General features: G+C 37.0%; 3 protein-coding genes across 3 annotated transcripts; 2 read left to right on the forward strand and 1 right to left on the reverse strand.

Moving 5' to 3' along the window:
* The first annotated feature begins 11,621 nt into the window (after positions 1-11,621).
* On the forward strand, positions 11,622-14,383 carry LOC106415545 (sulfite exporter TauE/SafE family protein 4). The gene is made up of 10 exons (XM_013856294.3): positions 11,622-11,936; positions 12,175-12,334; positions 12,416-12,678; positions 12,757-12,808; positions 12,876-12,931; positions 13,019-13,105; positions 13,196-13,246; positions 13,410-13,649; positions 13,736-13,829; positions 13,927-14,383. Exons 1-10 carry the CDS (start codon positions 11,772-11,774, stop codon positions 14,148-14,150), a joined length of 1,392 nt encoding a protein of 463 aa, XP_013711748.1. The 5' UTR covers positions 11,622-11,771; the 3' UTR covers positions 14,151-14,383.
* Positions 14,384-15,431: 1,048 nt separating this feature from the next.
* Positions 15,432-16,849, forward strand: LOC106411823 (60S ribosomal protein L24-1). The gene is made up of 5 exons (XM_013852656.3): positions 15,432-15,581; positions 15,944-16,019; positions 16,124-16,225; positions 16,316-16,464; positions 16,551-16,849. Exons 1-5 carry the CDS (start codon positions 15,571-15,573, stop codon positions 16,699-16,701), a joined length of 489 nt encoding a protein of 162 aa, XP_013708110.2. The 5' UTR covers positions 15,432-15,570; the 3' UTR covers positions 16,702-16,849.
* A 28-nt stretch (positions 16,850-16,877) lies between these two features.
* On the reverse strand, positions 16,878-18,447 carry LOC106412940 (homeobox-leucine zipper protein ATHB-22). Its single transcript, XM_013853808.3, has 3 exons — positions 17,716-18,447; positions 17,221-17,579; positions 16,878-17,146 (listed from the first exon to the last, which is right to left on the reverse strand). Exons 1-3 carry the CDS (start codon positions 17,813-17,815, stop codon positions 17,036-17,038), a joined length of 570 nt encoding a protein of 189 aa, XP_013709262.2. The 5' UTR covers positions 17,816-18,447; the 3' UTR covers positions 16,878-17,035.
* Positions 18,448-23,591: the final 5,144 nt, after the last annotated feature.

Below are 23,591 nucleotides of genomic sequence, written 5' to 3' on the forward strand. Positions count from 1 at the left end.
ATTTACGTTTTTCTGCATATTACATCCCGCCATCGTCGAAGTATTTTTTTCACAGGTTCACACAAGGTCAGGGGAACACGACCATTAGTATTTCCGCTGCGCCGTGTGACTTTCCCCAACAGAGTGGTATCAGAGCTTCTGGTTTTAGAGCTTTGGTTTTGATAACTTTAGGTTGTTATTTGCTTGTGTGAAAGATGGAAAATATGAGCAGGATGATAAGCTTGAATGGTGCTAACTATCATCTATGGAAGGGCACAATGGAGGATTTGCTCTTTGTCAAAGAATTTCATGTTCCAGTCTTCGAGGAGCAGAAACCTGAGAAGAAGACAGATGAAGAGTGGAAGCTGCAGCATCGCCAAGTGTGTGGGTTGATAAGGCAGTGGGTAGATGATAATGTGTTGCATCATATTGAGACTGAGACGGATGCTCGTTCTTTGTGTAAGAAGCTGGAGCAGTTATATGCTAGGAAGACCGGAAACAACAAGATGTACATGATCAAGAAGTTGATTGAGCTGAGGTATCAGGAGGGGACTCCGATGACAAATCACTTGAATGCGTTTCAGGGATTGCTCAACAAGTTGTCTGATATGGGCATCAAGTTTGATGATGAGATTCACGGTCTGTGGCTTCTCGGTACTTTACCGGACTCTTGGGAGGTTTTCAGGATGTCTCTTTGTAACTCCGCGTCGGAAGGTGTTATTTCGATGGATTCAGTGAAGAACAGTGTTCTTAATGAGGAAGCAAGAAGGCAGTCGAATGCTAGCAGTTCGCGTTCAGATGTCTTTGTTACTGAGTCAAAGGGGAGAAGTACAAGTAGAGATCCCAAGAGAGACAAGAACAGGAGCAGGAGCAAGTCTAATAGATTTGCTAATATGGAGTGCTACTCCTGCCATAAGAAAGGGCACGTGAAGAAGGATTGCTGGAAGTTGAAAAACAAGCAGCAAGGAAATCAAGAAGAAAAGGTGGACCGGGTGACTCTCACCGAAGATCAGTTTCTCATTCTTCTTGAGGGTGATGCCATTAATGTCGCATGCCAGGACACCAGTTGGGTGATTGACAGTGGAGCTACTACTCATGTTACATCACAGCGGGATTTGTTTTCTACCTATACTACGGGTAATTATGGTTCTGTGAAGATGGGGAATGATGCGATGGCTCAGGTTGCTGGCATTGTGATATCTTGTGAATTTACATGTTTTTAACTTCTTATTCTTGCATGGTTTGGTCATTTAGAGCATCATTTAGGCACATTTAGGTTGCATATCATTGCATTTGTACATATCAGGTGTTGGAGAGCACCATGGATGAGTTAGAGGACCATTGGTGGGATTTTGAGTGCAATTGGAGTCCAAAAGAAATGTTAAAAGTGATCATTCGGCGAGCAAGGCATGGGAGCGACCAGTCCGGAGCGACACCTTGACGTCGCTCTGATCTCCCTATCAGAGCGACCTTACTAGAGCGACAGGGAAGAGTCGCTCGCGTATTGATCGCCCGGAGCGACCAGTCCGGAGCGACACCTTGACGTCGCTCTGATCTCCCTATCAGAGCGACCTTACTAGAGCGACAGGGAAGAGTCGCTCGCGTATTGATCACCCGGAGACAACGAATCCGGAGAGTGAAAGATGAACACGGATGAAAGCCTTAAATATCTTTTCTGAAGCTCAAAATTTGTGGAGACACTGGAAATTGAGTTAGCTTTCCAATGGAAGTGGTTTCAAGTCATTTGGAGCTGTATTGGATAAGTTATAATCGATTTACTACAGGTGTATCAACCCTTGCCGGGGACCACTGGAAAGTTGATGGGATTAACCAACTTCCCACTTTCTTCCACCCACCTTTCCTTTGCACGATTTTTCCTACTTTTCTGTATAATATTTGCTTTCTTATTATCAAAAGAGTGGGCAAGAAACATCATTATCCAACTTTGTAATAATTTAACTTGTCAAAACTCTCTCTCTTTGAAATATCATTGTTCTTAGTGTTCTTGAGCTGTTCTTCAATTGTTCATCATCTGTTCTTGAGTTTTAATTTCGTTTTGCTTGTTTAATCCTTGTTTATCTTTATTCTCTGTTGTATCTACTTGAATATGCTTCAATCTATTATGAGATTAAGTGTTTTCATGGAGATTAGTGAGTAGTTTCCTTAAGAATTCATGGGTTAGGGAGATTAGAGTAACTTAGTGAAGATCTATGGTGTTATTGTATTAGATCCTTGTATGAACTTGCTTGTTGAGTATTTTTAATGCTTGTTTAGTCTTGATCACTCTAAACCTGATTTCTAAACACTTCTCATCAGACATGATTAGATGAAGTGTTTGAATCAACTCAACTAAGCTCTAGTGAGATTAGCCAAGGACACTTGATGTTAAAATTGCTAGATAGTTATTGAACTTGAACTTAAAGATTGCTTGATTGAATTAAGCCAAAGACATTTGATGTTTAATGATTTCTAAGCAAATGGGCATTTACCTAGACATAGGACTTGTCTAAGATTGTGTTTAGACTTAAGAGATTACTTTGATTGAAAGCTTGTCACCTAGATTGGATCTTAGTTACTTGAAGTCAATTCCCTTAGCCCATGGATTCACTTGTTTATATTTCTAGGATATTAGTTTGTTACAAATCATCAATCTTCTTGTTTGCTTAGATTAGGAAGGTTTGTGTATTCTTGGTGTTATAAGTCTCTAGTTCTCTGTGGATTCGATCCTAAAATGCTGCAATGACATACCATTCGATTGTGGTATTGTTGGCACATTAGGTTAATTGGTGTGTGCTTAAACGCGTAATCAATTTGGCGCCGTTGCCGGGGAACTAAGTAGATTTGTCATTAAGATTTCAAACTTTCTTGAGATTAAGCTTTATTTTCTTATGCTTTGTTTTGCTTTTGTATAGCTACTAACCTTTTCTTCTAGCTTTTGTTATTTGTAGAGATGGCTTCAAGCTACTCTGAGAAGCCACAAGAAGAGGAAGAGACATTTGAAGATCGCATTGAAGATCAGCCATATGTGAAGCCACCACCCTTTGATATACGCATACTCATACCAGACCAAAGGGATGAGTTGCATCGGCTTCAGAGAATGAAAGAGAATCGGGACAAGACAAAGAGAAACCTAGCACAACTTATCCGGACACACCTCATTAGGGACCGAGCAGAGTTTGAAGAAAGGGAGGTTACCCAGTATGAGTTAGATGCTGCTTGTGCCCTTAATGAGGTAATGTATTGGGCTCCACCACTCCAACTGGAAGGTATAGAAATTTCCACTTTAAAACTTCAACTCGAGGAAATATGCTTGCCTTGTGGTGAGAATAATATCTCTGGTCTTAATTCTCTTGTGCTCATGAATGAATGTCTTGATCTGATATGTGAAACTAAGAAACTAGATGAGTTGAGAATAGAAAAGCTTGTTAGAGATCATATTGAAGTTTGTTTTGACAAGAGCTATCTATGTGCTTCATTTGATCTTGAATCTGAGTTTTTCATTCTTGATGAACCTAGACCTCTTCTTGAACTTCCTGATTTAGGGGATGAACTTGATGTGGATAAGCTCTTGCTTGAGATAGAAAACCCCCATGCTGAAAACTATCATGAGAATGTGAACATTGTGTATTATTTGATTGATGGAGATAGAGTTGACTACTTTGTTAAAACCTCATTTGAACATGTAGTTGATTTTGTGTTTCCACCTAATGCTTTTGATTCTCATGATCATCTGAACCTCAAGGAGCATTTCATAACTCATGTCATATCTTTAGTGAAGCTCTTTGAGGAAAAATATGTCTATTTTCTATGGACAGTAGTGTGCTCCTTTGCATACTTGGTTCCTTGTTCTTGGAGGAGAGGGACCAAAGGTGCATTGGCTCAACCTTTTGATACTTATGATTAGCAAGCACACAAAGTCAAGCTAGAGACTTAAAACAAGCTCACTTGGGAGGAAATCTCAAGAGTATCCTTTGTATATATGTGTGAATGTTTTTAATAAATTGTGTGAACTATCCTTGTTTGTGTGTTTGTTTGTGTGAATTGTGTGTCATTTCAGTTTGGAAGGTGCTCAGGAAAAGGAAAGGATTCAAAAGAGGCTAGGAAAGAAACACAAGTGCTGTGGAGACATGCTCATAGCGACATATCCATAGTGACATGCTCAAGTCGCTACAGTCACAAGGTAAGTACTCTAATCCGGTTTAAAATCTCTCCACATCTCTAGTAATTTTTATTTTACTTATCATGTAAACCACTCCAAATTCAAAGTCACACAAGAGACTGTGTGATTCGAGTGTGGTGGGGGTACTATAAAAACTGATCATTTTGCTTGGTTTTATTTGGATGATTTGCATTTGACATATCTAGCACTTTGCATCTGTGTGGATTTTAATGATTTGCATTTTGGATTTTCTTGTGATTTCTAAAAAAAAAAAAAAAAAAAAAAAAAAAAAATTTAAAAAGAGTTATGAGTTTTGAATTATGCATAGGGAGCCATGATTGAAATTGCCATGAAAAGAACATATCTACAAGCATCTCTTGAGCCTTGAAAACTCTTTTTGAAACATGTTGCTCATATGATATTGACATTGTTCTTGAAACCAATTACAAACTGAACTTGAGCATAATGAATTTAATCTCTCTTGCATATGGGCACTTGCATACTTGATCATGGATTTCATACACATTTGGGTTATCTTATTCCATGTCTTATCCTTTGATTAACCCAAATAGCACTCCCCTACCCTTGAACCCTTGCCATTCTTTGAAACCAATATCGATTTGTTGAGTGAGGTCTCTTATTGATAGCTTGTCATGTGCAAAATCTTGAGAGTATTGGGAGCGACATATGTTTGTTCTCATCTATTGCTAGCATAAGATCCTCATTTGAACTAGCATCTAGGATGGTGAGTGAGTTTGTGTGTTTTTAAGTTGTTATATCTTGGGTTTGAGAGAAGAGAAAAAGATCAAAGAGTGTCAATAAGAAAAGAAAACCAATAGGAACCAAGAAAATAAAAGAAGAAAAACTCTTAAGTGTGTCAATTAGAATTCCCCAAAGTAAAAAAAAAAAAAATGAATGAAAGATCATAATGGGGAAAGAAAAAGAGTGTCAAGTTCTTAGTTGGTTGATCATGTAAAAAAAAAAAAAAAGAGTTCACTTGGTGAGAAATGTGAGTGAAGTGTATATACTTGGGTTTTGAAATATAAAAGATGGGTAGAATTTGTAATCACTTAGGAAGAAGAGTAGAATGATGAGAATGAGCTATGTATGCATGAATTGCTCCTAGTCTTAGATAAATTTTGCATAATGATCATGCTCCTTGTTCTTGAGTGATTGCCACCATTAAAAAGATTGTATTTGAACCTTTCTTTTTATTCATAAAAGACCATTAATCTACCAAGCCAAGTGATTGAGATCATGTGCCCATTTGTGAGAATCCACCTTGTGTGTGTGTGTGAATGAATGTGAGAATTGGTTGAAGTTACTTGTTGATTGATGAGCATTGCACTTTGTATAAAGAAATAAAAAGAGGTTGATAGGCATTGAGAAGCTAGACTGATAAAAGAATGACCAATGATTGTTTGCTATGATCATTTGGAATGTTGTAGAAGAGCTAGGATGTGTGTCTTTTGGCTATGAGCTCCCTTTTTCAAACTTCTTCCTTCTTAGGACTTGAAAGTTTACTTGAGGACAAGTAAAGGACTAGTGTGGGGGAGTTGATATCTTGTGAATTTACATGTTTTTAACTTCTTATTCTTGCATGGTTTGGTCATTTAGAGCATCATTTAGGCACATTTAGGTTGCATATCATTGCATTTGTACATATCAGGTGTTGGAGAGCACCATGGATGAGTTAGAGGACCATTGGTGGGATTTTGAGTGCAATTGGAGTCCAAAAGAAATGTTAAAAGTGATCATTCGGCGAGCAAGGCATGGGAGCGACCAGTCCGGAGCGACACCTTGACGTCGCTCTGATCTCCCTATCAGAGCGACCTTACTAGAGCGACAGGGAAGAGTCGCTCGCGTATTGATCGCCCGGAGCGACCAGTCCGGAGCGACACCTTGACGTCGCTCTGATCTCCCTATCAGAGCGACCTTACTAGAGCGACAGGGAAGAGTCGCTCGCGTATTGATCACCCGGAGACAACGAATCCGGAGCGACCTCTCGCAGCGACACAGCGAGGTCGCTCCCGAATCCGGAGAGTGAAAGATGAACACGGATGAAAGCCTTAAATATCTTTTCTGAAGCTCAAAATTTGTGGAGACACTGGAAATTGAGTTAGCTTTCCAATGGAAGTGGTTTCAAGTCATTTGGAGCTGTATTGGATAAGTTATAATCGATTTACTACAGGTGTATCAACCCTTGCCGGGGACCACTGGAAAGTTGATGGGATTAACCAACTTCCCACTTTCTTCCACCCACCTTTCCTTTGCACGATTTTTCCTACTTTTCTGTATAATATTTGCTTTCTTATTATCAAAAGAGTGGGCAAGAAACATCATTATCCAACTTTGTAATAATTTAACTTGTCAAAACTCTCTCTCTTTGAAATATCATTGTTCTTAGTGTTCTTGAGCTGTTCTTCAATTGTTCATCATCTGTTCTTGAGTTTTAATTTCGTTTTGCTTGTTTAATCCTTGTTTATCTTTATTCTCTGTTGTATCTACTTGAATATGCTTCAATCTATTATGAGATTAAGTGTTTTCATGGAGATTAGTGAGTAGTTTCCTTAAGAATTCATGGGTTAGGGAGATTAGAGTAACTTAGTGAAGATCTATGGTGTTATTGTATTAGATCCTTGTATGAACTTGCTTGTTGAGTATTTTTAATGCTTGTTTAGTCTTGATCACTCTAAACCTGATTTCTAAACACTTCTCATCAGACATGATTAGATGAAGTGTTTGAATCAACTCAACTAAGCTCTAGTGAGATTAGCCAAGGACACTTGATGTTAAAATTGCTAGATAGTTATTGAACTTGAACTTAAAGATTGCTTGATTGAATTAAGCCAAAGACATTTGATGTTTAATGATTTCTAAGCAAATGGGCATTTACCTAGACATAGGACTTGTCTAAGATTGTGTTTAGACTTAAGAGATTACTTTGATTGAAAGCTTGTCACCTAGATTGGATCTTAGTTACTTGAAGTCAATTCCCTTAGCCCATGGATTCACTTGTTTATATTTCTAGGATATTAGTTTGTTACAAATCATCTATCTTCTTGTTTGCTTAGATTAGGAAGGTTTGTGTATTCTTGGTGTTATAAGTCTCTAGTTCTCTGTGGATTCGATCCTAAAATGCTACAATGACATACCATTCGATTGTGGTATTGTTGGCACATTAGGTTAATTGGTGTGTGCTTAAACACGTAATCACATTGGTGATGTTTGCTTGGAGACTAGTCTTGGTACTAGGCTGGTGCTTAAGGATGTTAAGCATGTTCCTGATATTAGGATGAATCTGATATCGACGGGAAGACTTGATGATGAGGGCTATTTCAGTTTGCACGGTGGTGGTAAATGGAAGCTCTCTCGCGGTTCTTTGATTGTGGCTCGAGGTGAGAAGTCTTCATCTTTCTATTGGATGCAGGCTAAGGTCTCCAAAGATGTTGTTAATGCGGTGGAGAATGATAATGCCATGGAGTTATGGCATAAGAGACTCGGTCACATGAGTGAGAAGGGAATGGCTGTGTTGTCTAAGAATGAGGTGATTCCAGGAATCTCTGGTTTGCACCTACAGGAGTGTTCGCATTGCTTTGCGGGAAAACAACACAGGGTATCTTTCAAGTCTTCCGCACCTTCTAGGAAACCCGAGGTACTGGATTTGGTACACTCAGATGTGTGTGGTCCAATGAAGACAAGATCTCTTGGCGGCGCATCATATTTTGTAACTTTCATTGATGATCATTCAAGGAAGTCGTGGGTATTTTCTATGAGGATGAAGGATCAGGTGCTGGGATATTTCAAGCATTTTTTGGCATTGGTTGAGAGACAAACGGGGAAGAAGCTGAAGTGTATCCGCAGTGATAATGGTGGAGAGTATCTTGGACCATTTGATGCTTATTGCAAAGAGCATGGAATAAGGCATCAGTTCACGTCACCTCATACTCCACAGTTGAATGGGTTGGCTGAAAGGATGAATCGGATGATTGTCGAGAGGATGAGATGTTTGATCTCACAGTCAGGCTTATCGATGACTTTCTGGGCAGAAGCTTTGAACATGGTGGTTCATGTGCTGAATTTGTCACCAAGTGCTCCATTGGATGGTGATGTTCCAGAGAGGGTTTGGACTGGTAAGGATGTTTCTTACAATCACTTGAGGGTCTTTGGGTGTAAGGCATTTGTTCATATTCCCAAGGTTGATAGATCGAAGCTTGAGATGAAGTCGCGGCAGTGTGTGTTCATCGGTTATGGTCATGATGAGTTCGGGTACAGATTTTATGATCCCGTTGAGAGGAAGCTCGTAAGGAGCAGAGATGTTGTGTTTATGGAAGATCAAACGATTAAGGACATTGACAAGTCCAAAAAGCCAACTCAGATTTTTGAGGGTTTGATCGATACAGAGGCTACTCTTTTTACATCGGTTGACGGTGAGGTTGAGGTTGAGGTTCATGATAATACACCCAATGCAGATGCTCCCGCACATGAAGATGGTAGTGGTGATCATGGTGACGATCATGGTGAGACACCAGCTGCTGAGAACCAACCTACTATTGTTAGAAGATCCGAGAGAGGTCTTAAACCGTCGACAAGGTATGATCCTAGTGAGTATGTATTCCTTACTGATGGGGGAGAGCCTGAAAGCTATGATGAAGCTTTGGAGGATGAACACAAGGATAAGTGGTTTGGAGCCATGGATGAGGAGATGGATTCTTTTGAGGAGAACCATACTTTTGAGTTGGTGGAATTGCCTAAGGGCAAGAAGACTCTGCTTAATAAGTGGGTGTACAGAATTAAGCATGAGGATGACAATTTGCCATCTCGACACAAGGCTAGATTGGTTGTGAAAGGCTACAGCCAAAAGAAGGGAATTGATTATGATGAAATATTTTCTCCTGTTGTGAAGATGTCATCCATTCGGGTTGTACTTGGATTGGCAGCGAGCCTTGATCTAGAGGTTGAGCAAATGGACGTGAAGACTGCTTTCCTTCATGGTAATTTGGAGGAAGAGATCTACATGGAACAACCGGAAGGCTATGTGCAAAAGGGCAAAGAAAATTTGGTTTGCCGCTTGAAGAAAAGCCTTTATGGATTGAAGCAAGCACCAAGGCAGTGGTACCTGAAATTCAAGTCTGTTATGGGGGAGCATGGTTATGCAGAGACTGATTCAGACCATTGTGTATTTGTGAAGGTGTTCAGTGAGGATGATTTTATCATCTTGTTGCTGTATGTCGATGATATGTTGATTGTGGGCAGGAACATGGACAGAATTAAGGAGTTGAAAGAGCAGCTCAGTGAGTCATTTGCCATGAAAGATATTGGTCCAGCGAAACAAATTCTTGGTATGAGAATTATTCGGGATAGAGGTGAGAAGCTGATTCACTTATCTCAGGAGAAGTACATTGAAAAAGTACTTAAGCGGTTTCACATGGACAAGTCTAAAGTGTTGAGTACTCCTCTTGCTCCACGCTTAAGACTGAGCAGTCAACAAAGTCCGAAGACATATGCGGAGAAGGAAGATATGGCGAAGGTTCCGTATGCTTCTGCAGTGGGTAGTTTGATGTATGCCATGGTCTGTACAAGATCGGATTTAGCCTACGCCGTTGGAGTTGTCAGCAGGTTTCTCTCCAATCCGGGAAGAGAACATTGAAATGCTGTGAAGTGGATTTTGAGATATCTCAGAGGGACTTCTAATTTGAAGATTACATTCGGAGGTAAGAAGTCATTGCTTGTCAGTTACACTGATTCTGACATGTCGGGAGATGCTGATTCTAGCAAATCTACTTCGGGTTACTTGGTAACATTTGCGGGTGGAGCTGTGGCATGGCAGTCAAGGTTGCAAAAGTGTGTTGCACTATCTACCACTTAGGCAGAGTTCATTGCTGCAGTTGAAGCTTGTAAAGAGCTGTTGTGGATGAAGAACTTCTGTGAAGAGATCGGTTTCAAGCAAGAAAAGTATGTGTTGCTTTGTGATAGTCAAAGCGCTATTTGTCTCGGGAAGAATTCTACATTTCATTCGAAGTCAAAACACATTCAGAGGAGGTATCATTGGATACGTGATGTGGTTGCTTCTAAGGAAGTGGAACTTGAGAAAGTTCATACGGATGATAATGGAGCTGATATGATGACGAAGTCATTACCGAGGGGGAAGCTTGAGGTGTGCCGAGAGATAGCCGGAATGGCTGTTTCTTCCATCTAGTCGGAGGGGGAGTTTGTTGGGTCCCTCCTAGATGGAGAGAACCAAGTGGGCATGAGACATAATAATAATTCTCATGACCCTTTGCACTGTAGACTCACAATAATAGAGTTTAGAGAAAGAGACAAAAGAGAGAAAGAAGAGAGAAAGAGGAGAAAACTCGCCAGGCTATTTCAAGACTGGTTTTGGAGAATCAAACAGAACTTGATCGGGCTGATATTTTGTGGGAAGCTTCTTCAGTCAGTGGGTTAGAGATTCACCGAAGGGATTTAGATTTCAACGGTTGGATCTTCTGTTGTCTGGGTTTTAGTGAAGCTTGTCGTCACAGTTCTTCAGCGGGACAGTCTTGGGTGTTTAGTAAATCCGACGGTGAGATCTTCTCTTCTTGAGCTGAAATTTGGCGGAGGTATTTTTGACTTGTTTATCTTGGATTTTTACGGTTGGATTAGTCTCTGGATGCCGGAATTCTTGTGAACTGAGGTCGTTTGGTTGCTGCCGGTTTTTGAAGTTTTGTGTTGTTCTCTTGTTGTTGTTGTTTGTGTTGGAGATAGCTCTTTGTAGCTAGACTCTCTGTTCTGTTCTGGCTGTTGAACAGGGAGGACGTGGTTGTACTCATACCATTTATATAGTGGATTTTTTTAGTGGATTACGGTCCCGTGGTTTTTTCTTCTCACATCGAGGAGGTTTTCCACGTAAAAATTGTGTGTCTCATTTACGTTTTTCTGCATATTACATCCCGCCATCGTCGAAGTATTTTCTTCACAGGTTCACACAAGGTCAGGGGAAAACGACCATTAGTATTTCCGCTGCGCCGTGTGACTTTCCCCAACAAAGAGAAGCATATGGCCTAAAATTTTACAACACCAAAATTAATATATTTTTTGGACTAATTTTCTGATTGTACCATCCTAATGTTTAAGGAAAAACTTTCTAGGTCAAATAGACAATGTATTTTTGAGTAAAAAAAAGGAAGAAAATCTTCTTTATTTTTATACATTGTTTATCATTATTCGTATATTTGTTTCCTATTTTCTCTAAAATTACTTCTACATATTTTTTTATCATTTGAACTTATCTTATTTATTTTGTCGACTTCTTTGAAATTTATGTATGGATAAAAACAAGGCAAGATTACATCGTCAAAAAATTAAATAGAGAATCGAAAAATCAAATTTCGAAAAAACCACAAAAAACCTCCACGTGTAAGGCTCATACAAAAGATAGTATCGTAATAACATACGCAAGAGCATAGTTGATTATAAAACTCTTTCTATCTCTCGTCTTAATCTCTCATACTCTGCCTTTTATAAGCCGCTTCTCCTCTGCTTCATCACCGCCAGATACAAACCACCAAAAATCCATTTTTTCTCCAAAAAAATCGTTTCCAAGCGTTTTCAGACAGAACACAACGAGTTTGCGGTTATCTAGGGTTTTAACATGGGATTGTCGTTGAAAAGAGGCACCGGAGGCTTCCTCCTCTACCTTCTCGTGGGGTTTTCCGTCGCCGTATTCTCGGTTTCTTACGTCGGAGATACAAACCCTAATCCTCATCTCTCTTCCTCCTCCTCCTCTCCGCTCTCTGCCACCGAGAAAGTCTGGCCGGTAAACAAAGTTTCATCCTTTCTTTTTTTTTATCTTCTCAATATCTGAATATTCGTCGTGTTATTAAATTTTAATGACGTTATGTGGACCATAACAGCTAACCCATTTTGAATAAAACAGATACGTGTTTGTTTATTACAATAAACGGGAACGTGTTCTGTTTTGTTACGTACGGTACACTCAAAAAAGCATAGAAGAAGAATCTATAATAACTTTTTGACTTTTTGTGAAAAAGTAGGATTTGAAGTTTAGCTGGAGGCTTGTGGTGGCTACTCTCATAGGGTTTCTAGGATCTGCGTGTGGGACCGTTGGTGGCGTTGGAGGCGGTGGAATATTCGTTCCTATGCTCACTCTCATTCTAGGGTTCGATACAAAATCCGCAGCTGCGATCTCTAAATGTAAGAGAGAGTTTTTTGTTAAATGATAGTGTTACATTTGTTAATAGTTTTAATTAATGTTGTGTTGTGTGTGTGTAAAAGGTATGATAATGGGAGCATCAGCGTCATCGGTTTGGTACAATGTGAGAGTACGTCATCCGACAAAAGAAGTACCGATCCTGGACTATGATCTTGCTCTAATATTTCAACCGATGCTTCTTCTGGGAATCACTGTTGGTGTTTCTCTGAGTGTTGTATTCCCTTACTGGCTCATCACCGTCCTCATCATCATTCTCTTCGTTGGTACTTCTTCGAGATCTTTTTTCAAAGGGATTGAGATGTGGAAGGAGGAGACTTTGTTGAAGGTATATAGGTCTCGTTTCACACCTAATAATGTTCTTGTTTCTATGTGGAGGGATCACTGAATGTTTCTTTTTAAACAGAATGAAATAGCCAAACAGCACCAAGGCTCCACGGTTAACTCCAGGGGAGAACGTAAGTAAAGCCTCACGCTTATGATTCTGATTACAACACATTCTATCTAACTTTAATTTTTGTGCAGTTTTAATAGACACAGAGTATGAGCCGCTTTATCCAAGAGAAGAGAAGTCAGAACTGGTAAGCATGATATTAGCTACTTAATGGCTCCTCAAGACTGGTATAAAGATTCAAGAACTAACCATTTTTTTTTTGTTTTGCTTACAGGAAATAATAAGGTCTAACCTCAAGTGGAAACGGCTTCTGCTTTTAGTCACTGTGTGGTCAGCTTTCTTGCTCATCCAAGTTATCAAGGCAAGTCATCTCCTTCTTGTTCTAGCTTTTTGGTTTATTCAATCTTGATGGTGATGAGTGCTGATTAGTCTAATTCTTTGGTTTATACAGAATGAAATCAAGGTTTGCAGCACAATATATTGGGTGCTTTTCATCTTACAGGTAACATTTAATGTTACTTTTGGTAACACCCGTCTCATACTCTCTCGAGAACAGCGTGCTACTTACTTTTAAATATCGAATCAAGTCGTTACACTTTTATCCTCAGGCATTTAGCTAGATCTCCAAAAAAATTGAACCATGTTTTCTGTTTTTTTTTTTGTAGTTCCCAGTGGCTTTGGGGGTGTATGGATTTGAAGCAGTGAGATTGTATAGAGAGAACAAGAAGAGGCTAAGAAGTGGAAACACTGAATCAATCTGTGAGGCTACAATAGAGTGGACTCCTTTGAGTCTTATCTTCTGTGCTCTCTGTGGACTCGTTGGAGGCGTTGTAGGTGGTCTTCTTGGATCAGGTGGTGGATTTGTTCTCGGTCCGTTGCTTCTTGAGATTGGAGTCATCCCACAGGTAACACACAACGCACACATACACATTCCTATCAATATTAGATGATTTAAATTGGAACCAACCATCTTGTTTCATTGATCTCTCAGGTTGCTAGCGCGACAGCTACATTTGTGATGATGTTTTCGTCGTCCTTATCCGTAGTTGAGTTCTATCTCCTCAAGAGATTCCCAATCCCATACGGTAAGATCTCTTTAGAATCACACAACATGAGGAAAACGTTTAGAATAAGCCAAAAACAAAGGAAACTGATGATGGATGTTTTTGTTTTAATTTGCAGCAATGTACTTGATGTCGGTATCGATCCTTGCCGGTTTCTGGGGACAGTTCTTTATAAGAAAGCTTGTAGCCATCCTCAGAAGAGCTTCCATCATCGTCTTTGTCCTCTCAGGAGTCATATGTGCCAGTGCTCTCACAATGGGAGTGATTGGGATAGAGAATAGCATTAGGATGATACATAACCATGAGTTCATGGGATTCTTAGGATTCTGCAGCAGTCAGTGAATCATCCCCAAATTGTTTAAAGAATATGTCAACAAAGTATTTTCTTTTGATTTATTGGATAATTTCGGTTGTCCAACATTATCATTGTTTTAAGTTGTGAAATTAGATTGTACTGTTGCGTGGGGTTTGCTTGTACCCCAAGTCATTTGTGATATCTGTTCCTTGGCCATCGCATCAGTTGGACCATCTTCAGAAAAATAAAAGATTATATCAAACTTGAAAGTGTTAGCATTTTTCTTTTTTTCTACCAAACGTTGTATTATTGCATATTTGGATTTGGATGCTTGCCAGAAAGACAAAAAAGGCTCTCAAGTCTCACATGTGCAATGAAAGTAGAGCAAGAAAACAGAACATGATTTGGTTGTTTCCCAATCGGAGAAGGCTGTTAGATTTGGACTCTTGGTAAGGTTGTTTGACACTTGATGTTTAGCATCATCTTCAGACAGTTGACTGAGAAAAAGACATTTTAAGACAAATCTCATTTTTAACCACATAATTTCTGTGTGATTTCAAACGTACGTTTTGGCTGAAGAGACCTCTGATCTGCACTTTGCATATCCAGAGTACGGCCACAATAATTGTTGTGGTTCCAGCACTTTTTTGGCCAACTACCACATGAATCAGAGAGATTTTGCAGTAGATTGATGCATACTGTTTTGGTCCAAACACCACATGGATAGTTTATTCTGTTGGTCTTTGATTTTTCTTTTCCTAATTTAAGTCTACTGTTGTGGTATTGCGAGCTAGTAGTTCGCAGTTAAACGTCTATTTCAAAAAACAAGAAAATAATGAAATTGAGATCCCTGGTCCAACCAACCCTGATAAGAATTGATTCTATAGACACAACGTAGGATGCCTACTTTTTTTTCTTCTTGTTAAAACCTAATCAATACTACTGATTACTACTGGAGAAATAATTGAGCTGCTAGCTGTTCAGTATCTATACCTCGGATAGTTCTAAAAATTATATAAAAACATTGATGAGATAATGTTTGAACACAAACTTGAGATAAGTTGTTATCTTCTTATCCAATTCGTTTGGGAGAGGGGGGGACTGGATATATATCGTGTATTAGAATTTAGAAAATAAAGACCACATAACATCTCTGGGTAATTTTGGTTTACTTTGGTTATTGTTTTTTGATTTAATTTGGTTACTGTATTTTGGTTTAGTCTCACTTCCACACCACATTGTATTAACATCAGAAATATCGGTTCTGAGCGTATTTGGGCTTAAATGTTCTTTAATGGGCTTGACTGTACTAAAGACCTTACACTATGGTTCTCTAAGAGGCCCATTATAAAAAGCTAGGGTTCAGACAAACTCATCTGCCTTAAATACAAATCTGTTTATCTACTGCTTAGATTTTTAGGGCTTCCAGTGTAAAAAAAAAAAAAGTTTAAGCGCGGCGGCGGAGCCATGGTTCTCAAGTAATCACTCTCATCTCTCTCTCTTAATATTTCTTCGTGTTGCTCAGCTTCATAGGGCTTGCATTATTGTAAATGACCTTGTTTGATTCTTCTGCTTGTTGTATTGTCAAAATGGTCTGCAAGTTGGGATTTTTATGTACATGACATTGTTTAGTGCTCGGTAATAACTATACGTAGTCGTGTCTCTCTGTTTGCACTCATTGCCCTTATGATCCAATGTGATTCCACTACATAGTATTACTTCGGACATTGTCAAAATGAAATAGCTTTATCTGTGTTCTGTTTTGTGTTTGGTTTTGATTGGGACATGTTAAATTGACATTCTCTAAGCCCTTTGATTATGTTTTTTTTTGACGTTTTAGGACTGAGCTTTGCCGATTCAGTGGCCACAAGATTTACCCAGGCAGGGGTATCAGATTTATCAGATCTGACTCTCAGGTTTCCTTTTTTTTACTTCAATTTTTCTTTTTTTTTTGCAAAAAATGATCTGTTTGCTCAATGTCTCTTTGTATACTGATTGTTATCTTCATGATTCATCTCAGGTGTTTTTGTTCATTAACTCGAAATGTAAGCATTATTTTCACAATAAGTTGAAGCCTTCCAAGCTTGCATGGACCACTATGTACCGTAAACAGCACAAGAAGGTTAATTAAACTCTTATTCTTGATTCCTTTTTTTTTTTTAAATATAGTTTTGGTTCTGTGTAAGTGATGCTAATTTTGTGAGTCTTACAGGATGCTGCTCAAGAGGCCGTGAAGAAGAGGAGACGTGCAACCAAGAAGCCTTACTCAAGGTCCATCGTTGGTGCTACTTTGGAGGTCATTCAGAAGAAGCGTGCAGAGAAGCCTGAAGTTCGTGATGCAGCCAGAGAAGCCGCCCTTCGGTTAGTTTTCTTTGGAAGCTGTATCAATCTTTTAAAATCTGAAGAAGTGTGATTTGACTCAAAATGAGTTTTGATGATTGTTGCAGTGACATTAAGGAGAGAATCAAGAAGACCAAGGACGAGAAGAAGGCAAAGAAGGCCGAGTTTGCTTCCAAGCAACAAAAAATCAAGGGCAATATCCCCAAGACTGCCGCACCCAAGGCTGCTAAGTTGGGTGGTGGTGGTGGCAGACGTTGAATAGATTAGCCCTCATTCATCTCTGCGCATATCTTTTTTAATTGTTTCGACTTTTGTTTCGTCACAAGTTTTTATTGCAGTCTTGCACCCTATCTGATATATTGCACTCAAAAGAGATTTTTATGCAGATTATGAATTTTTTGTTTGTTTACTTATTTCATTTGATTTGAATCTAAACTATTTGGAAGACATCGCAGATCAGTCGATGGCTTTAATATGTTCTTCAATAGAATGTCTTGCGTGTGAACATAAAACACTATTTTCTTGAAAGCAACTTTAATTAAAACAGGACCTGACATTGTGTCAAAGCAACAATTATGGATTCTGTTGAAGTCTAGTTGAGTTGGAACTGAGCTTGCATTGCCTCGCTGCAAGCATTTTCCCACGTTTGCTGCTTGTTGTTGCTTGCACCATTCTCTCTTATCATCGCCTTCAGTTGTATAAGCTGTTGAAACAAAGTGATACTAAGTCCAGTAAATGCCACTTGAAATAATGAGACAAAACTAATACGTAACGTACCTCTTCTTGTAGCAACTTCTTTTCTTGACAGATAATATCAAACTCTTGCCTTAATGATTCATAGAGATGCTCGAGTTGTTTGTTCTTCCACCTGGCTTTCCTGTTCTGGAACCAAACCGCAATCTGTCTAGGTTGCAGCCCGAGTTCTTTGGACAGCTTCATCTTCCTCTCCGGGTCCAGCTTCATCTCCTCTTGGAAACTTATCTCTAGTAACTTCAGCTGCTCGTTAGTCATCTTCTTCTTCTTCGTTTCATATCCATTGTTGGTGTTGCTTGCTTCTCCAAAACTGCTCTCCACCATTGCTGGAGGGGCGTAATAATGTTCATGAAGCGGACCTCCTTGTGTCACCACCCTTGTACCTGAAGAAAACAAAATATTTGTTTTCTTGGATTTGATTCCTGAGTGGACTATAGTTTTCTATATGGTTAAGATAGTGATAACTATTGCACATTGAGTTCATGAATAAGTACCAAGCACACACATTAGTTTCTTTACCTGAAACATTGTTAAAGCTATGGAAAGGATAGATGAAGTTGGAAGAAGATTGGTCATTGATGAAGGGGCTGCTCCAGCATTCCATATTGTCTTCTTCCATTTCCTTTTTTTTTTTTGCCTATTTCTGCGTACAACAATGTGTTCCAAGAGACAACGTTTTAGCCAAGCAAAGAAATGAATAACTTATGGTTTGATCTGGAACTTGGAGTGTAGGTTGTGTATATTTATGGACATGTTACTACATGTATTTGCGTAAGTAAATATAGTTGAAAACCCCCCTAGGTCTTCTGATTTTAACCTCTTGTAATTAATTGAGTCACTGTTGAGTGTTGAATGTTGAGCGTTGAATCCCCTATATATTATTTGAGGAACATTTTTAAGTTGTAACATTGTTACCAATGCTTAGGTGTCAGCTCCACGGACATTTTCACACCCCCTACTTAAAAATCCATCATTTACTAGAGATATTATAAAGCATGCCATTGTATATAAAATATACGACCATCCTAATTTATTATCTCACGGTTTTCCAACCGGTTCATTTAAATGTAAATTTACAGACCGGTGTACGAAACCAAGATCGGCAACTAATTAAAAGAAAAGTAAACGTAAGATAATACTGAATCTTCTTCTCATGTAAAACCGAAATGATTGATTGATTACATTGTTTTGGCTCTGCCAGATAAAACAAAAGAAGACTCATTATAGACCTAGATTAATAATCTTAATAAAACAAAGTAGGTATAACCCACAAGATTTATAATATGCCTCAGTCAACGGTTGGAGACATAAACATGGACAATAATCCACAGTCATCCCTCCAAATGTTTCAGGCATATAGACCTACAATATAGGTAATAGAATCAAAAGTGATGACAAAATTCAATCCCAAGTTCAAACTTGCAAAAGGCTACAAGTGTTGATGACATTTTGTAGTGTCCAACCATGTATGGAATATCTCAAATCAGAATTCATGTTTATTTGGGTTCCATTTAGTTAGACAACATAATTTGATTTTGATTTTGTCTGCTTCGTTTATTTTGGGTCGATTTGGTTAGACAAGATTACTTGGTTTCCTCTGGTTTACATAGGGTCCGATTGGTAATAGCTGTAGCTTTAAAATTTTTGCTGTAGAAAAAAATCTGTAGATTTTTTTGCCGTGGGTTTAAATTTTATTGCTGTAGAATTTTATGAAAGCACTAAAAAGTTGTTTTGGATATTTGGTTCTGCAAAGCACTTGTACAGCTGTAGGTTATTTCTAGAGCTGTGGTTTCAAAAAAAAATTTAAAGCTTGATTGCTCTGAATTTGGTGCTTTAGAAATAAATAGGGTTGTGGACAGCACCTACAGCAACTACCAATCACCCCCATAGTTTTGAGATATTTATTATATTTGTGCATTAGAATAATACGATTAATAGGGGATATATTTTGTGTGTTCCTGAAGCCAAAATACTTTTGCAAAGAGCGACTTTTGGAATTTAATTTATGCAGTAAGAATAAATTTGGAAAGAATATAATGCAAAATAGCGCTAATTATGTAACGTCATGAAGGTTTTCGGCAAGAACCAAAAATATATCTAATTTTTTTTTTGCGCAAGTATATAGTGTACTAAAACGCTGTCTTACGACTTTCTATAGTTATAACATGAGCACATTGGGACTTTCTATAGTTGTAGAATGAATAAATTGCGACTTTCTGTAGTTATGGTATCGCAAATTTCAACTTTATATGTAATATATTATGCAAATAAATGTTGAATATAAAAAAATAAATAAAATAAATAAATGTTGAATATATATTATTCCTTTCATTGATCCCACCATATATATATTAAGCGATTACCTATTCTTTTTCATTACATAAACAAACCATCACAACTATATTGTCTTCCTCTCCTAGCTTTGCAAATGGGTGGTTTTAATTTGTTTCTGACTTGAAACCGTATTCAGTTGCTGGTGATATTTGAAGTTGAGATTGTGTTTTTTTTAGTTGGTAGCCGGATTTTTGGCATTAAGTTTTATGTTTCTAAGTGAATCAATAGAAGCCTGGATTTTATTATTCGCAAGTAAATTGCCATCTTATATCTAATCACAAGGTTGATTGTTATAAAAGTATTTTACCTCATTTGTATGAATGGTTGTGACCTTTGTAGTTGGATTTGATTAACTGAAAACTTAAATTCTGAAGAATCCTGTAATAAGATGATAGCAAAGAGCCCAAAAAAACTTAGTAATCATAGGCGGTTTAGTCACCATACTTCAACAGCTGTTATTATAAAATTTTGAATGGGTTTGTTGGTCGTCTGCTATAACATATATATTATGAATTATATGAGATGATCGTTTAAACATTACAGGTGACTAACTCTGTATATATACGTACGTATAAACTGCAACATGTTCCATCTCCTTTTGTATGCTGCGCCCCTGCTCCCCTGCTAAGGTTACAACTATAAGTTAATACCTTTTAAGAGATCACTAGGTTTTGTTGTACAAAAAATAGGCTGAACTAAACTAATACTATGTTACATTGTGATAAAATACTATGTTACATTGTGATAAAAAAATACTATGTTAATAAAATACTATGTTAAGCACAACACGAAAACTGTGCTTAAAAAAATATGTTACATTGTGAGAAAAATAAGAAATAAAATATGTCACATTATATTCTACATAAAAATATGTCACATAAAAATAAGAGATAAAAAAACTATGTTACATTAAGAAATAATAATATGTCACAATGGTTACATTGTGATAAAAATATGTTAACAAAATACTAGGCTAAAATGCCTGCAAATTAAATTAATAAAATACTATGTTACATTGTGATAAAAAATATTGCAAGATTTATTCATTATTACACCAAAACTTTATAAATTATAAATGTTGGGACTTTGATAATTTATTTATTTGTAGAGTTATTAATTTACATAAAATATTTTTTAATTAGATTTATATTTTGAAGTATGTTTTAATGTAAAATCAAGAAGAATGCTTGATTTACGGTATATGTATTGATTAAATTATACATATACAAGTTTTATGTTATTCTTATTTTTACCGTAAATGTAAATGAAATTTTAGGTGTAAAACGACAAAATAACATCCATATATTTAGAAAATGTAGAAAAATTAAAGTTAGACTTCAGTCTGCATAAAAATAAACTATACAACATATTTTATATTTATATTAAATTTATATATATTAATTATCAATATATGTTTATATTGGAACCATAGTATATTTACATATTTTTTTAAATTATGTATAATATTATTTTATCGATTTGTGTCATATTTTATAATTGTCCAACTCGAAACTGGTAAAATATATTAATTTGTCGTACTTACCAACTTATTGAATATTAATTTATGGAGTTCTAATGTAATTTTAAAAAAATATGAATTTATTGTTAAAATTCAAATTAAGTTTCAATCCATCATCACCTAGTGTTAAGTAAAGAGAAAGATCAAATATGTGTAATGAATGGTTCCCACTTTCTCCATTTAGGCTTTAACACAAAAAAAAAAATCTAAGGATTCAACTAATGGCAGCAAGTACATGTTAGGAAACAAAAGTGTGGTCAGTGTTGGTCTAGATGACAGATAAAATAGTTGGATGGTGATTTTTGATAAGTATTATAGTTATCAATATTTGATTGACATTTTGGGTGATAAAATAGTTTATTGGATAGATTTTATGGGACAACGAGTAATTCTAAATATTTTTAATTTAATGAAAAAATAAGAAACCAAAATCGCACGTAATCCTAATGTTAACACATTTTATTTTCAAAAAAAAAAAAAAAAAAAAAAAACACATATTTTTTTTTTTATAACTATGGTATCTGGGCAGCCACATTCCCAACTATCCTCCCGAAAGGAGTCCAGCGTCCCAACGGAAGGAATGTTAAATCCGTTGTGGCCAAGGCTCGAACCCGGGTGACGGACAGTACAGCTATACCTCCTTTACCACCTTGGTACGAGCTCTTGGTTTGTTAACACATATTTTGACCTCTTGATTTTAGGCATAACTTTTAGTTTTTTTTACGGTCCACTAACCAATGTAATATATATTTATTAATGATTTCAATATTGATATACATGTTTTTTTTTGCTAAACTACAGGTAGTTAGAATTTACATGTTGTTAGAATTTTCACATGATATCTGTCACAAAAGATGCTAAAAATGTGTTTCTCTTTTTTTGTTGAAATGTTAAATTTATTTATCAACAAAGAAAAAAAAACTACAAAAAACTGTAGTGTTTAGGAAATAAGTTGGTAAGACATGGAAAAGCTTAAGCAAGAGAGACTAAGGTGGAACATAAAAAGATGGTCTTGCGAGCCATCTCTGCATCATAGAACTATAAAGAGCAAAATTCTTGTGTCTCAGAGAGGAGATGCAGTACCTTATGGTCTTGTCAATAAAGCTCACAAGGTGACTAGCTTGTCGAGATTCTGATTTGTGCTTCCTGATATTTCTCTCCCGCCAAACGCTATGTATCGTAGCTTGGAAGGCAAGCCGAAGGATGCAGGTCCTCGCTAAAAATGTGTTTCTCTGCGTGCATGTCTCCTCGCTAACAAAACATGAGAAAAATATGCCAATTGAATCGTACTGAAACAACTGCAGATTTTAAGATAATAGCTAAAGGGGTATTATTGGATTGAATCGATGACTTTAATTAAGTTAAAACTCTATCAAGTTAAAACTCTATATTTATAATCTTCAGTTTTGGTGACGTTTACAAAAATGTGTTTGGATTACAAACAAAAACTAACACTTGTTTTTCATATACGCATCGTCATATGGTAAATCACATAGAAAAAGTGAGTATATTCAAAGCCTTTTAAAAAATAGAAAAGAAAAAGTGAGTATTTTATAAATCTGTAAATAAGTTGACCAAAAATTGTAAATATGTAATTGGTGATCAATAGTTAGTGTCGATATAATGTCGACAAAAATAGTTAATGTGAATATTAGTATATGAGAAATAAAATTAAAGAAGTAAGTGAGTTGAGAAAAGGAACAGTTTCATATAGGGGGAAAATAAATGAAAAGAGAATGGTCCAGATTCTACTTTTGTACACATGTCTATCACTTTCTCTTCCTTAATCAATCTCTAAATCTGACATATACCAATTCAAACTCCTACTCTCAATCAATATACATAGCCTTCCAGTTTCATTTCTGTATATTTATCTGTATAAGTGACCCCCTATAGTCTTTTATTTAAAACTGTGAAGCTGCAGGAGTGCTACTACTCAAAACAGAAAGATCAGAGCTGAGAAAGAAAGGTCCAATTCTATTACTGACAGAGTGTCGGAGCACATGTCACTATGTTGTGAAAATAGTACCATCGTATCGATCTACGAGTTTTGTGTAATAGCATGTTTATTGGAAGTCTCGGGTTTTTAGCGTAATATAAGATACGGTCTCTTATCTTAATATAAGATACGGTCTCTTAGGTTTTAACTAAAAAAGCTAAGAGACGTCTCTTATATCTCTTATTTGAGAGACGCATGTTAGCTTTTTTAGTTAAAAGCTTAGAGACCGTATCTTATATTACGGTAAAAATCTCAACCTAATAGACCTGCAATAAACATTGCTGAAATGTCTGATCCTGTGTTAAATTAGGGACTGATGCAACGCTTTTTATTTTCAAATGTCTTTATCAAACTAAATAATCTTTGTGAGGGACTGGAACGTTGTCGAGCTAGTCAAGCTTGAAAAACTCAAGTTTTTATTTATTTTAAACTCAAGTTGCTGGTTGGTATAAATGGCGGTTTGATAAATACTTAGGCGATTGATTTAAAAACGGGCCGGGAACTTTTGAACATGCAAAGCCATACGTAAATAAGTTATGCTCA

The sequence above is a fragment of the Brassica napus genome, chromosome C4 (genome assembly GCF_020379485.1).
Source record: "Brassica napus cultivar Da-Ae chromosome C4, Da-Ae, whole genome shotgun sequence".
NCBI lineage: Eukaryota > Viridiplantae > Streptophyta > Magnoliopsida > Brassicales > Brassicaceae > Brassica > Brassica napus.